The 15,131-nt window shown below is 38.8% G+C and overlaps 1 protein-coding gene across 2 annotated transcripts in view; it reads right to left on the reverse strand.

The window, feature by feature from the left end:
• Nucleotides 1-4,595, reverse strand: part of LOC116688008 (protein FAM171B) — a 14,661-nt gene extending 10,066 nt beyond the window's left edge. Inside the window, exon 1 of one of the 2 annotated variants that reach the window (XM_032513779.1) lies at nucleotides 4,261-4,595. In XM_032513779.1, coding sequence (XP_032369670.1) covers nucleotides 4,261-4,441 — 181 coding nt within the window. In that variant the 5' untranslated portion in view covers nucleotides 4,442-4,595. The remainder of the gene's footprint in view (nucleotides 1-4,260) is intronic. The other variant, XM_032513778.1, reaches the window with a different exon arrangement.
• Between the last annotated feature and the right edge of the window lie 10,536 nt (nucleotides 4,596-15,131).

A 15,131-nucleotide genomic window follows, 5' to 3' on the forward strand; every position in this document is an offset into this window, starting at 1 on the left:
TGAAACGTTGTCGATATAAACTACAGGGGATTGACTCCATTTTGGAGCCAGCCTCAAGTAGCCACACAATGAACTGCAGTTTTTGGTACGTACACTTTGGCCACTTAATGGTTAACGTTTGCACGAGCCAGTTTTAAAACGTGCCCTGAAGCCATTGAACAATGCTTCATAGAAACTCCACAGTATCAAGAATACAATGTAGCACTGCAGAACTCTGCTAGCACCAAGGTATCTTCCTTCACCTACTGCCCTGCTACAAATATTCTAATAAGTGTATGGTTCCTATGCAGTCTGGGTTGGAAGTGAGTTTTGGAAGCCATAAATCTCAGCGGCTCATCATCAACCCTCTACAGCTCCATTATATCATAGTCACTTTGTGCTAAGAGCCATAAAAATGGCTGTATTGCACTTATATTAGTAACTAAATGCTGCAATATCTTTTATAGTAGCAATCTCACTGGTCATGTCACAAGCATTGTTCACTAATGGTGACAATTGAATTTGTTACTGGTCTGACTGCTTATAATCCTGTTGCTAAAAGATCTGCCAGAGCTTTACTAAAAACGCCTGTAGCCATGCCTTATGCTACCAGCTTTCATAATATTTCAGCAAGTGCCAAAACCAGATAACCAGATCATCCCATTTCATTGCCCCTAACAATTCCCTTTGATCGGAAGCAGGAGCTGCCAGGAGGGGCTGCATTTCCAGGCACAATATGAAACACTACATTTGGCAGTGTGAGCGTCATCTAGGGAAAACATCCACTAGTGCAAATGGACAAGAGAAGGCTTGTTTTAAGAGAGGCAGCCTCTGCTTAATGTGTTCTGCCTTAGTGGCCAAACCAAACAGAAGGGGGTCACTAAATCTGAAATGGAGGTGTTCCGTGCCAGATTACTATAATCTTCCCATTTGGCGAAGTGAAGCTCGCCACAAAGAGGTTTATGAAGTGGATTGAAATGGGCTGTCTGAGATGACAAATAGATCCCACGCTGTGTGTAATTTGGTTTGAATACTGTTATTATCAGGCACATGATAGCACTGGTGTACAGCAGACTCTTTTCAAACCCTTCCTTCATCAATGTATGAACCTTTTTAAAAGATATTTTGGTTCATAGCTCGAGGAAGATATTTCCACTGGTCAAACATTAAATGACAAAGCTACATGCCCTTGAAATGAAGGCAGTAAATATTAGATTGTTAAGCTGTAATTATGGCAAACGCAATGTGTGTTCATTTGCTTTTGGCTGAGATATTAATTTCAGCGATAGATTATACTTTGAACCGCAGATTCAGATCAGATATGTTGACTGGTCAGTTCTGTGAGACCACCAGGCAGCACAAACAGATGGTCCAACAGGGATTTATCTTAGCTGACCCCCCATCCTCCCTCACAAACATGCCTGTTTGTGTGCTTGTGTTGGATGTAGGCCATGCATTCCTTTGAAAAAACACAAGTGACTCTTTGATATGGGGGCCAAATCGGCCTCAATCCCGAGTCAACAATATCAAATTGAGACAAAAGATGCTTAGGATCCAGCTGGGTGAAGGGTTGGCACAAAGACTTAATGTCCGAACAAGCTCCAGTCTTGTTATTGTATTTTCATTGTATTGTATATTGTTTTTTAATCGCCAGAGAATATCAATATACACAGTGCAAAAGGCTGCAACATATCCTAATAGATTTTTGTGGTAGTTGAAATAAAATATGAGCGGAAAACTGCACCTTTAAATGCTAGTCATTTTTTTGCTTAGGATCTAAGTGGTGTCTTTTATATTCAATTCATAATTATAGAATGTTGGAAATTATTTCCTTTTTATTTGTTTTAAATTAAACAAATTGTTGTAAAGGCAGAACTGAATACACTTTAATATGACACCCTGAAGAAGACTGTCTGGGAGACTACTCGTGGGTTGATTCTCCTTATGTTTTTTAAATGACCTATTATGAAATTAATTAGCCATTAAAATAAAGGCTATTTAAATAACTTTGAGGAAGAGTGCCTTGGATTTTCTTTTTTCTATACTTAATTGAATTCCCGACCCCAAAGAGCACCTTCAATCATCTGACTGAACTTCCTGAGCACCCTGCACCTGTTTGTCTTGCCAAGACATTTTATTATCTGTTTATCACAAGTACTATCATTATCACGATATTCAGCAACGTTATCGCATATTTTCCTCGCATCGTGCAGCCCTGAAATGATATCAAGTGGATTGTTTTTGTAAGATATCATACAAACCCGTTGGGAGAATTGACCATCAGGTTCCAGAAGGTTTTTATACATTTGTATTTCTATATCTTCTTCTATTTATTCAGTAGAAGTGGGCAGTAATTCATGAGAGCTGGCTCTGTGCAGACAAGAGGCTAAGAGGAGGTTTGGCATTGACACAACACATGCTTGCGGGGAGGGGGGCTTGTGGAGGGTACAAGGGACAGCATGGCCGGGTGCATTCCAAGTGTTTCAATCAACAACACAGACTTGAGCTTCATGTGATGACGGATGGTAATATAGCCTACTCCTACAGTAGCATGAATTACTCATGAATCAGTTGATGAAAAGGGTCACAAATCCCTCTTTCAGCTCCTCTCCACAGCTCTGCTGGGAACAAGAACATTGTCATGACAAGTGCATGCATCTGTGAGAGTGGGACTCTAGAGGGGGGGCATACTTTCTCTTCAAAATACCCACAATAGGACGCAAATTGAAGTTGAAAGCTGAGTCATTTGTTATGTAAACACACGATTTGGATGGAAAGATAATAAAGAGTGGGTATATTATTATGCTATATTTAAGAGCTGCAAATATTAATCAATTAGATGTCAACCCTTAAAGTAATTGTCAACTGTTTTGATAATCAAATAATTGGTTTGAGTCTTTTTTAATGGGAAAAAAGTAAAAATACTGATTCCAGCTTGTTAATTGTGAATATTTTCAAGTTTCTTCACTCCACTGTAACAGTAAACTGAATATCTTTGAGTTGTGGACAAAAGAAAACATTTTCAGGAACTTAACTTGGGCTTTAGAAAACAGTGATTGTCATTTTTCACACATGTTCTGACACTTTAGGGACAAAACAGCTAATCCATTCAAGAAAAGAATTGTTAGTTGCAGCCCCGGTTATATATACATTTTTTTTATAATGTTTTTTGTATGTTAAGGGCCCTGAGCTGCTTTTTGAGCATCTACACAAACAAAACACTCTTTTCATAATGGACTAGTCATTTTGACATCTTTTTTGTTGCTTTTCTAAACCTTTTGGCCATCTCTCAAGTCACTTTAAAATGTGAATATTGTTATAATAATATGAATATACTGATTAATCACTGCTTTGTTGCTGGTAATGCAATAGAAAGGGACAGCTGGACAAACCGTTAGTCATGGTGACAGCAGCAAGCTCCCACATCTTTTGGATCAGATTTGTGAGCAAATCCTTCTACAGATGTCTGGGCCGACTAAATAACGACATCTAAGTACATAATCTGTTAGAAAAGACCTGTAATATGATGGTTGTTAGAGTAGATAATCCTTATTTTTCAGCTACAACGTCATTTATTTGTACTTAGGCTAACCTTCATGTTGTGACCAGTTTTTCAAAGTGTTTTACCCTCCGTGTCTGAATACCATTCAAAATATGTTCCTATGACTCTGAAATAGGCCTATAGCTAAGCTCAAAATTATTAATAATGTCTGTTTGTTTAACTCTACTTTAAAATTATGCTATAATTTCATAGAAATAAGGTTTATGAGGTATTATTGGACCTTGAATTCCAAGACAAGTGTACAACTAGCTAGTGGTAATAAATTGGTATTAGGGGTAATATAGCCTACTGGCAACGTTGGTATAAAAAAGCAACAAAAATGTCAAAAGAAAAGCAACAAAAACACCTAAAAATGGGTCCAAAAATGGGTGTAGGCAGGGTCGACTGAAAGACAACATAAGGGGTCCCAGGTGTAGGCTAAAGCACAGTTACGCTAGCTAACTGATAGGTTTTCTAAAGTTGAACCCACCCATAGCCTACTGGCAACGTTGGTAAAAAAAAAAAGGCAGAAAAAACGTCGAAACTATGTCAAAAAGTGACCAAATTGTCAAAACAAAAGCAACAAAAGCACCTAAAAATGGGTGTAAGGTCGACTGAGACAACACAAGGGCTCACAGGTTATAGGCTAAAGCACAGTTATGCTAGCTAACTCTGACAGGTTTCCTAAAGTTGAACCCGCCCTGTGATTCAGGGCTGGATACAGTGAAGCCCACACCCACCTGCCGGGGGACCGAGCACTTGTTGTCGGTGCTGAGAAGGTTCCTGTTGCTCAGTGTGATCCCGCTTGGCATAGTTTCCGTCATTGATATGCACGGACTGTCCGCTCGCACTCAACTCCCCAGTCGCTTTCCCATTCTGGCATACAATCAGCGCCGAAAACAGACACATAATATGGCGCATGACTTTAAGAGAAAGTTGTGGATGAGAGTCCCTAATCACTCGTCACAGGTCCAGTTTTCATCTAGAAGTTGTGCACGAACAGAGATGCTTACTCCAGCGCCATCCTAACTACTCTACTGCTGTCACACTCTTCAAACTGCGCAGGAAACTCCTCCCATTTTCCTGGGAGAGCTGCTCTATCTATCTATCTATCTATCTATCTATCTATCTATCTATCTATCTATCTATCTATCTATCTATCTATCTATCTATCTATCTATCTGTCTATCTATCTATCTATCTATCTGTCTGTCTTTCTATCTATTTATCTGTCTGTCTAGCTCTCTCCCTCTCTCAGTTTATCTCTTATCTGTCTGTCAACTGTCTCTAAATTAACTGAGATAACGCAAATGTACAGTAGGCTATATTATTTTTCATTGTGTCATATTATTGATATTGCTGATGCATTTGAATATTCCTTTCTTTTGAATTGACTTTTGATTAGTTTTTTTTATTTCAATTGTATTCCTTTATTCTTATTTTTATAGATTTTTAGCCCGTTTATAACTTTATTTATTCTATTTTGTAATTTCACAGTGTAATATTTTTACATGTTTTTGAAGCACATTGTAAACATACTTTTGTTTTAAAAAGTGTTATCAAAATAAAGGATACTATTATTCATTATTAGCATGTAAGTAGCACATCAATGTTGTAATATTTATATCTTGTTGGATATTACTGGAAAACAGCAAACTAATCCAGGCATCTCTATAATTGAGTTTCAAAGCAGTGAGAATGTGTTGTTAGTGTTTGTGAAACATGAGATAATAAGGCAAATCATTGCAGCTGAATTCTAAAAAAGAAATTAAAAAACAATTGGTTGAAACCAGTCGATTTGCTTAAAAAAGTGTAGGAATATTCTCACTGCACTGGCATATTTATTCTTAAAATTGGGAAGAGAAAAATAGACTTTCTTTATTTGCCGTGTGCACATAAATAACAGAAGTAGTTATTAGAAATGGAAATCTTAAGGCTCATGCACCAACAATGCTCATTAAATGACAAATGTACAAAATTCTGTGAGAAAAATTAATAAAATAAATAGTGGAAGTTCAGACAAAGGATTCGGATATAACAAATAAAGAATGACTGAAGTAGAGTAAAGTAAAAGTACCTGGACACTTTACTTAAGTGGAATACTTTCGTAGATGAACTTCCTTTACACCACTGTAAATGTATTTGTATTTCCGCTGTCAGTAGATTACAGTACTATGATCAGCTGGCTGGTGTGTACCACGCTGTGAAGACACATGAACTGACTCATTTCTACCACTAGATGGTAATAATGCAATGTCAGTTGATCAACAGGAACGCTGAACTGTCACTTAGCCGTAAATAATTCACATAGCTTCACAGGGGTTATTGACATCTTGATAAAACCAGCATTAATAGTGAAAGCACCAACAGTTATGGTATCAATGTTGTGTTGTCAGTAGCAGTTGTAGTTATTGGGTTTTTTATTTATTACCTATTCATACATGTGTGGAACTTTCCAGGTCTAATAAAGGCATCCATTAAACATTTAACTTGAATTCAGCATTCTTTTTCATCCTCTCTTTTTCACATTACACCACTGATGTTTTAGTCACTGACTGAAGATGTGTCGACACACATGTATGTAAGCAGAGCTCCTAGTTTTTATTTTTAATAATATTTTTATTATTTTATTTCTTTTATTTATTTATACATTTATTATTTATTATTTTCTCATGTCGTTTTTTGTCGCTTTTCTTTTGGTTTTAAGCATGAAAATCAGTGGGGTTCTGAACGGACAATGGACAATTATTAATTATGAATATTTATTAAGAGATCTTAAACATTTTGAAAAAGCTTTAGAAAAAAAAATACCATTCTGAACCAACCCAGTCTCATGGCCATTCGTGAAATATTTTTTTTTGTGATGGCATGCACGTTTTTTAAACTAATGTATTTCAGTGCGAAGTATCTTTTGTGAGCACAGCACAATTCTCAATGAGAAGAAGAAGACGTAGCATTAAGAGCAACTACGGTAACGAGTAGTATGAAAGTCTTTAAAATCTGCATAGGGAGGTTGTTCGAGGTGGTGGATGGGTCAAACAACACAGGGGGGGTTGATAACGGAGTTGAATTTCAATTCAATTCAATTCAGTTTTAATTGTAGTATCAATGCATAACAAGAGTTATCTCAAGACACTTTACAGATAGAATAGGTCTAGACCACACTCCAGAATTTACAAGGACCCAACAGTTCTAGTAGTTTCCTCCAGAGCAAGCAACAGTGCGACAGTGGTGAAACCTTGGACAGACCCAGGCTCTTGGTAGGCGGTGTCTGACGGGGCGGTTGGGGTTAGAATGAAGGGTGACAATAACAGTCACAAAAATAGTAGTTTGTAGTAGTTTTATGTATTAGTACATGGCATAGCAGGGCATTGTGCGGCATTGCAAGGCACAGCAAGGTGCAGCAGGGCACCGCACAGCGTAGCAGGATGTAACAGGGCATCGCAGGACGTGTAGCAGGACCATGAAGACATCAGGAAATGATGATGGAGACTTCAAAGATGACAAGTCCAAAGATTTCAGACCATTTGCAGTTTTATTCAAACACAGAACAAATGACATGACAAAGAGAGCTGCCTCTGTACACACGGATGTCTATGCAAGAGTGACCAATGAACACCAGAAAATGCAGTATATATATACAGTATATATGTACTGTATATACTGTATATATTTTTATATTCATCTCATCCTGCACCTGTCAGGTGATCTATTTATGTGAGACAGTGTTACCTTCAAAACAACTTTTTATTTGTGAGACACTTCTAATTCACGTTTTACACATTCCGATCTATTCCTGCAAACTTGTGTCCACTTCACGCTGACCCTGCCATGAAAGTTCCCTGAAAATAGTTAAATACATTTACTAACCTATCCGGGATCGTGTCCCATGGGTCACATTTCCTTAACCCAACCGTCGCTTTCTTCTTTTACTAAACCCAACGGTCCCGTTATTGTTTCCTAAACCCAACCATTGCTTTCTTCTTTTCCTAAACCCAAGCCGTCCCGTTGTACACAGCTATGCAATTGTTGGCATTATAAAAAACGTGCTGAACATCCCGAAAAAAAAAACGTGCTGAGCATCATGAAAATAAACAAGATAAATGTGTTTGTGTACACATCAAATAGATAAAATCAGGTGATTATTTCACGAATTGCCGTGAGATTGTGTTGTCTGAACCGATCCTCCTCTATACCCAACATAACCATCAGATATCCTCTGTTAAACACAATGCTTCCAAAAGAAGTGTCCTCATTCTGTGTTGCTGATTGCGGTGGAGAGCTGCAACATTATCATACAAAGATATTCTGGGCAGATATTGGGAAGAGATCTGGTGATTGTGAAGGCCACAGAATTGTGATTCACATCATTTCCCTACTCATCAACCCATTCAGTGACCCCTCCTGCTCTGTATGGAAGCTTCTGTGTTATTAGCTTTCCCTCAGTCAGTTTTTTTCCTTAATTTGTCACCTGTCTGTTTATATATTGCCTACTCTGTATCAAGTCAAAGTGTACAAATGCATTATGCGCACACATTATGAGCAGGATAGCCAGGTAGATCACCCTTTATTCCTAACAACTTCAAAAGCAAGATGACATTCCTCCCAACAATCAGAAACTTCAAAATGAGTTGACTTGTACATCTGAGGGAAGACTTAGTAACAAGTCAGAATTGCCAGCACAATGCGCAATGCATTCTCATGAACGGGTTTGTATGATTTCTTACAAAAACGTATGCACGATAATTGCTGTGGAACGGCTGTGGCTCGCTCTGGAACGGCTGTGGATTGCTCTAGAACGGCTATGGATCGTTCTGGAACGGCTGTGGATCGCTCCAGCATGGCTATGGATCGCTCCAGCATGGCTTTGGATCGCTCCGGAACGGCTATGGATCGCTCTGGAACGGCTGTGGATCGCTCCAGCATGGCTATGGATCGCTCCAGCATGGCTTTGGATCGCTCCGGAACGGCTATGGATCGCTCTGGAACGGCTGTGGATCGCTCTGGAACAGCTGTGGATCCCTCCAGCATGGCTATGGATCGCTCCAGCATGGCTTTGGATCGCTCCGGAACGGCTATGGATCACTCTGGAACGGCTGTGGTCCTACTCCGTCAAAGCTCCAACGATCCGCAGAGCTTCTATTTTTGCTGGATTCCGGAGAGTTCCACAGCAATTCAGCACAGGGCAGATTGTGCGGGACAGGAAGTCGAGCACCAAAACAAAATGAAATATCCGGTTGATTTTCAAAATAAAATACACCTTGGTCAAAATGGATCATATTTCCCTGCACTACATCTTGAAAATGTCACAATGGGCGAAGACAGGCCTAAAGTCAACAGGTCAGAGGTTTTGTGGTTCTGTTTATAGAAACTACATCCTGTTATATTGCACGATCATACGTGAATTTGTGAGATTTCATGGGTCCTTGTGATGTTCCGCAGTTGGTAGGGTCAGGGGTTGTCCTACAAAGTTACGCCGACCGCCATATGACAGTTAAGTTTAGCGGTCATTACAGTTAAATTTAGCAGTGAAAAGGTTACTGCGAGCCTGGTTCAGGTCACTGTGAGGCCAGGCCCTTGATCAAGCATTTATGTTTTTTTAATTATTACTTTATTAGCCTAATTGGGTGGGGAGAAAGCTATGCCTCTCTAGATTCTCCCGTAGCTCTGGGTAGTGTGGCCAGTGCGTTGGCTGCAGGCTGCGGCAAAGGACAGTAGCCTATTAATTAGATGATCCATGGCTTTGATTATGTTTGATTATATGGGTTCATAATTACAGTTAATGTGTTGGGCCGGGATCGGACACAATGTGCTCAGGTAGGGTCGGGTGAGGTGTCGGTTGTTTCAGAGACAGATGCAGTTGAGTTTAGCAGACCAAAGGTGCCGGGCAAAGGGAGATGATGGTCCTTTCAGTGCCCATTACCGTTTAGTTTAGCGGCCAAATAGTGGAGGATAAAGCAGGATAAAGGATAAAGATGCCAACAAACCACAGCACTTTGATTTGCAATTGATTGAGCTTTCATTCTACTTGTTTGTCCAAATAATTTACACTAAATTGAGGATTACATTGAATTTGTCAAATGCAAAATGCTTATTCAAACACATTGACATTTGAGTAAGTTTAAGTTTAGGCACCAACACGGCTAGATAGATAGTTTAGAGGTTTGGATTAAAACACTGGTGCCCTTAATTAGTACTCCTGTGGCACCAACACACCTTTTCTGGGTGAAAGTCTTGTGTTTTCCCCGGGACATTTAACTCCACTCCCCCGCTTAAACACACATTTTAGAAAGGACTGTGACATAAATTACTATATTGTTTTTCCTCCTGTGTTTTACATGTTTCAACCAACAACCTTACCTACAAATTTCCTATTAAGAGTACTTTCATTTTTTTCTAGAGTAGGAGTCAGGCCCTGCTTTGCTTTATTCTATGCGTCACTTTGCACTGGCTTCCTCAGTAATATCCGCCTGCGGAGCTTCCTCTTGTCAAAACGTGAGTGAATCCTTTCTCGGGTCGGCTGACTTCTTCACCATCATAGCTCTTCTGTGACAGGGGCCTCAGAGAGGCACTGAGCTGACACATTTGTCCTCCCAGCTCTAGTCCCCCTCTGAAAAAGTATAAATCAGAGTCTAAACACATTGAGAAGGAGGCTCAATGACGGTCTCCAAGATCAATTTGCCACAAATTAGATACAGCAATGGTTCATTTCTCCACATAAATAGCCGCATCTACAGGGACTATTTTGGAAATCTGTGCCTGCTCTCTGCTCCATCCCTGGCTGCTTTCCTCTAGTTATCTTAACAGAGCACAGATAGATTCTCTTGTGTTTTTCTCCACACAACACTGCCTAGTTTATTACTAAAAACACAAGATTATTCAGTTCCACATTATTATTTTTTGAATTACACAGACTTTATTGTCATTCAATTCAATTCAATTCAATTCAATTTTATTTATAGTATCAATTCATAACAAGAGTTATCTCAAGACACTATACAGATAGACCACACTCCAGAATTTACAAGGACCCAACAGTTCTAGTAGTCTCCTCCAGAGCAAGCAACAGTGCGACAGTGGTGAGGAAAAACTTCCTTTTAGGCAGAAACCTCGGACAGACCCAGGCTCTTGGTAGGCGGTGTCTGACGGGCCGGTTGGGGTTACAATGAAGAGTGGCAATAACAAAAATAGAAAAAAATTGTATTAGTATTCAACTGCACATTAACAATATACAGATGAGCGAGATTTTGTTGCAAGGCTACGAACAAAGAAAAGAAACAGAAGACAAGTAAAATAGAAGTATGTGCAATACAAAGTATCTGCAATATAAATTTAAAAACAATTATAAGATGATTATGACTAGTGAAAATGTCTGTAGCAGCAAGATGTATTGCAGTGAAAACGGCGAAATGAACAATATAAATTCAAAGTACTTAGTGTAAATAGGGTTCACAGTGTCCATGTAAAGTGACTAGTGTTGTATGTATGGGAGGGAGGGATCATTGGGAGTTCAGCAGTCTTATGACGTGGGGGATGAAGCTGTTGTAAAGCTCTGTTTTGTTTGAAATTTACTTGGAACGTCAACAGAAGTGACCATGCAAGAACTCAGTGCACCTTTAAAACAGCCCTGAAATTACTTCTTTTAACCAACCAATATTTTCCATAAGGACTGCCTACATAACCAACCAATGTTGTCTATATGACTGCCTAGATAATCTACCAATATTTTCCATAAGGACTGGCTTTTAGATTTTTTTCATGTCTTCACAGCAGTTTAAAATCCCTGAAATTAAATCTTTTACCAACCCAGGTTTTCCATAAGGACTGCCTACATAACCAACCAATATCTTCTATATGACTGCCTATATAACCAACCAATATTTTTCATGTGACTGTCTGCAACAAACTATTTTCCATGACCTGTAACTAATAGAGTATAGACCGCTGCCATGTTTGGTCTGATTGTGTCTTTAAATGGAAAATAACATTAATAATAATAATAACATTTAGGTCACTAAAGCGGTTTTCCTCCTTTTACATAAAGATGAATTCAACATGTCTTGTAGTTCAGCCTTTAATGACTAAAGTATCTGGGTCAAAGCTGAGCAGATACATAAAAAGACAGATCTAGGTGTGAAATTATGTGTGTGTGTGTGTGTGTGTGTGTATGTGGGCTTTGTATTTCTGGCACCTGGCTTTTGTCAACACCTGCTGGCAATCAACCTCGATACCTGTCAGCTCAATAGCTGTGGATCCATGACTGCTGATTGGTTGGAGAAAGAAAATGGTGTTGACAAGCTAAAGGTTAGGGCACTGTGGACTAAACAAAACGCTGAAGATGGTGGGGATAACACCACGCAGGTTAGTGCTAGAGTTACTAACATGGATAGTATGGAGTATAAAATGTAGTTTATGGTGTGTAAATGTCTGTGTTCTTTAATTTATTTTGAAGGGATTTAGATTGTAAGTAATTGTAAATCCCTTCAAAATAAAATGGAAAAAGAACACAAAAATAAGTTTTGTAATTTCGCCACCAGCGGTAACAGTGTTTTGGCAAACTTATACTAAATAGTAAAGGTGGAGGAAGTGAGTAAATGTATACCACAGTGTAAAATAATTATAGCAAAACATCACATTTTATTAACTACATGTGTTTTGTGTGAAAAATCTTAATTTGTAAAGTAACTAAAGATGTCAGATTAATGTAATAAAAAGTACAATATTTCAGCAGCGTAGAAGTAAAATAAAGCACACCTCAAATTTGTACTTGAGTACGGTACTTGAGTGACGTGTACTTAGTTAAATTCTACCGCTGCTAAAGTGCTAGTATCTTTTTGAGTGTTTTTTGAAGTACTTTTAGCCACTTGTGTGTTTTTTCCATTTTGCTCAGTGTGCTGGTTTCAACCAGGCTACCTTTGCCAGGCAGCCTCACCCTCCATGAGCCTAACTCCACCGCTTCACTCCTCTTCCGCACCTGCCAACTGCGGAATCCATCCTACTCCTCCAACAACATGCAATATTCCAGTTAGTAAATTAACTCAATTTTTTATACACCTTACGAGTCTGTGTCCTGGGTCTGTCCACACCTGAAAAACATCGGTGTCAGTTTTACCAAAAAACTCATAAAGGTTAAATGTCACCTTGGTAAGCCTGTAACAATTATTTAATTATTGTCTAATCAGTATAATTAGCTACAATGAATTGCTAGAATTAGCTTAGGTTCCAAGGGGTATGACTGATGATGGTAATTGTAAATTGTACGTTCATTTAAGAAGAAAATGTTTTATTTTATGATAATACAGAGGCAGGTGTGGTTTACTTAATATAAAATAATATATAACACATAATCTGTGTACCAGTGTTATTACATTATCTGGGTCACATAACAGGGATGTATAACAGGATTTGTCTTGGAATTCATTCACAACTTAATTTGTTTGTAAAATCAATACATAAATCACTATTTTTTTATTTTGAAAGAAACAATGATATTGGTAATCACAATTATATCTGAGACAATTGTACGGTAATATTTTGAAATGTTACAGTTCTACACCTAGTGCTACAAAAACCATTAAAGTAAAGGTTGTATTGATACCTTTTTCTACAAAAATGACTTCCTCAACTTTTAACAATATCAGACGTACACTGCTGGGTTTTGTCTTAAAATATTTACTACGACAAACTTTCTTGTAATTGGTCTAAGCCATTTTGGTGCACCAGCTGCAGACGCCAGGTAGCGTCTGCAGCTGGTGGAACGGATTAAATGTTAGACTTTGCAGCTGTGCTCTCTTTCAAAATGCCAGCGATGGACCAGAGGCAACAAACTGATGTGAGGATGTAAGACAGGAAACAAAGTGATAGACAATGTCACACAGTGAACAAGTCCTTGCCCGGAGAGATAGGTGCATGACTTTCCATTTAATAATGATAACACCAGCAAGTTTTGAGGTGTGTGGCATGCCGTGGAATATTATTGGAAGATAAGAAAGACTTAAGGAAAAGTTTACAAAGTCGGACAGAATGCCATTCATTGTGTTACTCTATAGTGGGGGAGACACTGCAGGACATTATATCAGGACTTTGTCCAACTGCACCAACGTTAAAAGCAGAATTCTTTTTAAAAGTTTTTAATAGTTCAATAAAAATAACTGGGACTGGATAGCTAATGGATAATTCAAGTCAAACGTATGACAACTGGTAACTTGTGTTACTTGTTGCAAAATGAGAAACGGAGTGAAACATCATGATTGACAGCTGTGCACTGTTACACATCTTATACGTAGACAGTGGCGAATCTTGGACAGCTTCAGAGGCAGTTGAACAGGTGCGAGGCAAATTCAAACAGGAGAACCAGTCGGAAACATCAGAATATTATCAAACATTCCTAAACGGCTGTGGCTGGGCATGGCAAAAGAAGACATCATGCAAATGAACATGCAAAGCAACACAATTACTACTATTCAACATATAGCGTAGGTTTTTACTGAAAATATTCAGATGCAACCCCCGATGGAGTCTCGCATTGCTAGACCTTCCTCTACAGCGCTGTGGAGGAGGGTTTGGCTAGCCCCCACAGCATTCATTCTGGGATGGGAGAAAAGCGTGCTCTGGTTCATTGGCTTTTTTTACAATTATTCAAAACTAGTCATGCAACAGAAGACTCCGATTGGACAGATAATCTAGCTAGATGTCTGGATTTACCCAGCAGAGATCTGAGAACCAGGTAACCATAGTCCTCAGAAATCCACCGGAGTTTAGAATGCCAACACAAAGAAAGAAGGTAACAGACGTCCAGCCAAAAACATACAAAGGAATTTCCAGCGGCACCAGAGCAATCCTGGAAGTACAACGCCGTGTATATAGACTACACACAATGTAATGATGACCTTTTTTTTATTGGTAACTGTAGATTAATTAAACATTCTTTTCTCAGTAACTGTAATGGATTAGTTACGGTTTTATTTTGTCATTAAATTACGTAACGTTGTTGCATGTAACTAGTTACTCCCAACACTGGCTAGTGTTGTGCATTTGACAGCCCAAGATGATGGTATGAGTACAGAGGTGGTCATGTGTGGGTTCAAAATATCATTCATTGACAATATACAATATAGTATCATGTCCTTTTTAATTATGTGTTTAAAGGTTCCCTGTGAAGTTTTTGACCTATTAGTGCTATGGAAGTATTCTATAATTGTCCACACACCCACACGGTGCATGCCATCAACGATCTTATCTTCACGGAAAAGATGGATTTTATGTTCCTCACAGAAACATGGCAAAAGGATAAGGAAGCCGTACACTTAAATGAGCTCTGCCCTGCAGGTTGCTCAGTGATTGGGACACCTCAAACGGTTCGCCGAGGTGGCGGCCTTGCTGTTGTGTATCGAGACAGTTTTTTATGCAGAGGAATCCACTGTCAAACATTTTCCTCTTTTGAGTCACAGATGATTAAGGTCGGTTCTGTTAACATATTTTATTGTGTGTTAATTTACCGTCCTCCTGGCCCTGCAGGTATCTTCCTTACTGATTTTACTGATTTACTAACCTCTATAATCAAGCTGGAGAAAGTTTTCATTATTGGAGATTTTAATCTTCATATTGATGA

Source organism: Etheostoma spectabile, chromosome 4 (genome assembly GCF_008692095.1).
Source record: "Etheostoma spectabile isolate EspeVRDwgs_2016 chromosome 4, UIUC_Espe_1.0, whole genome shotgun sequence".
In the NCBI taxonomy this organism is placed as follows: domain Eukaryota; kingdom Metazoa; phylum Chordata; class Actinopteri; order Perciformes; family Percidae; genus Etheostoma; species Etheostoma spectabile.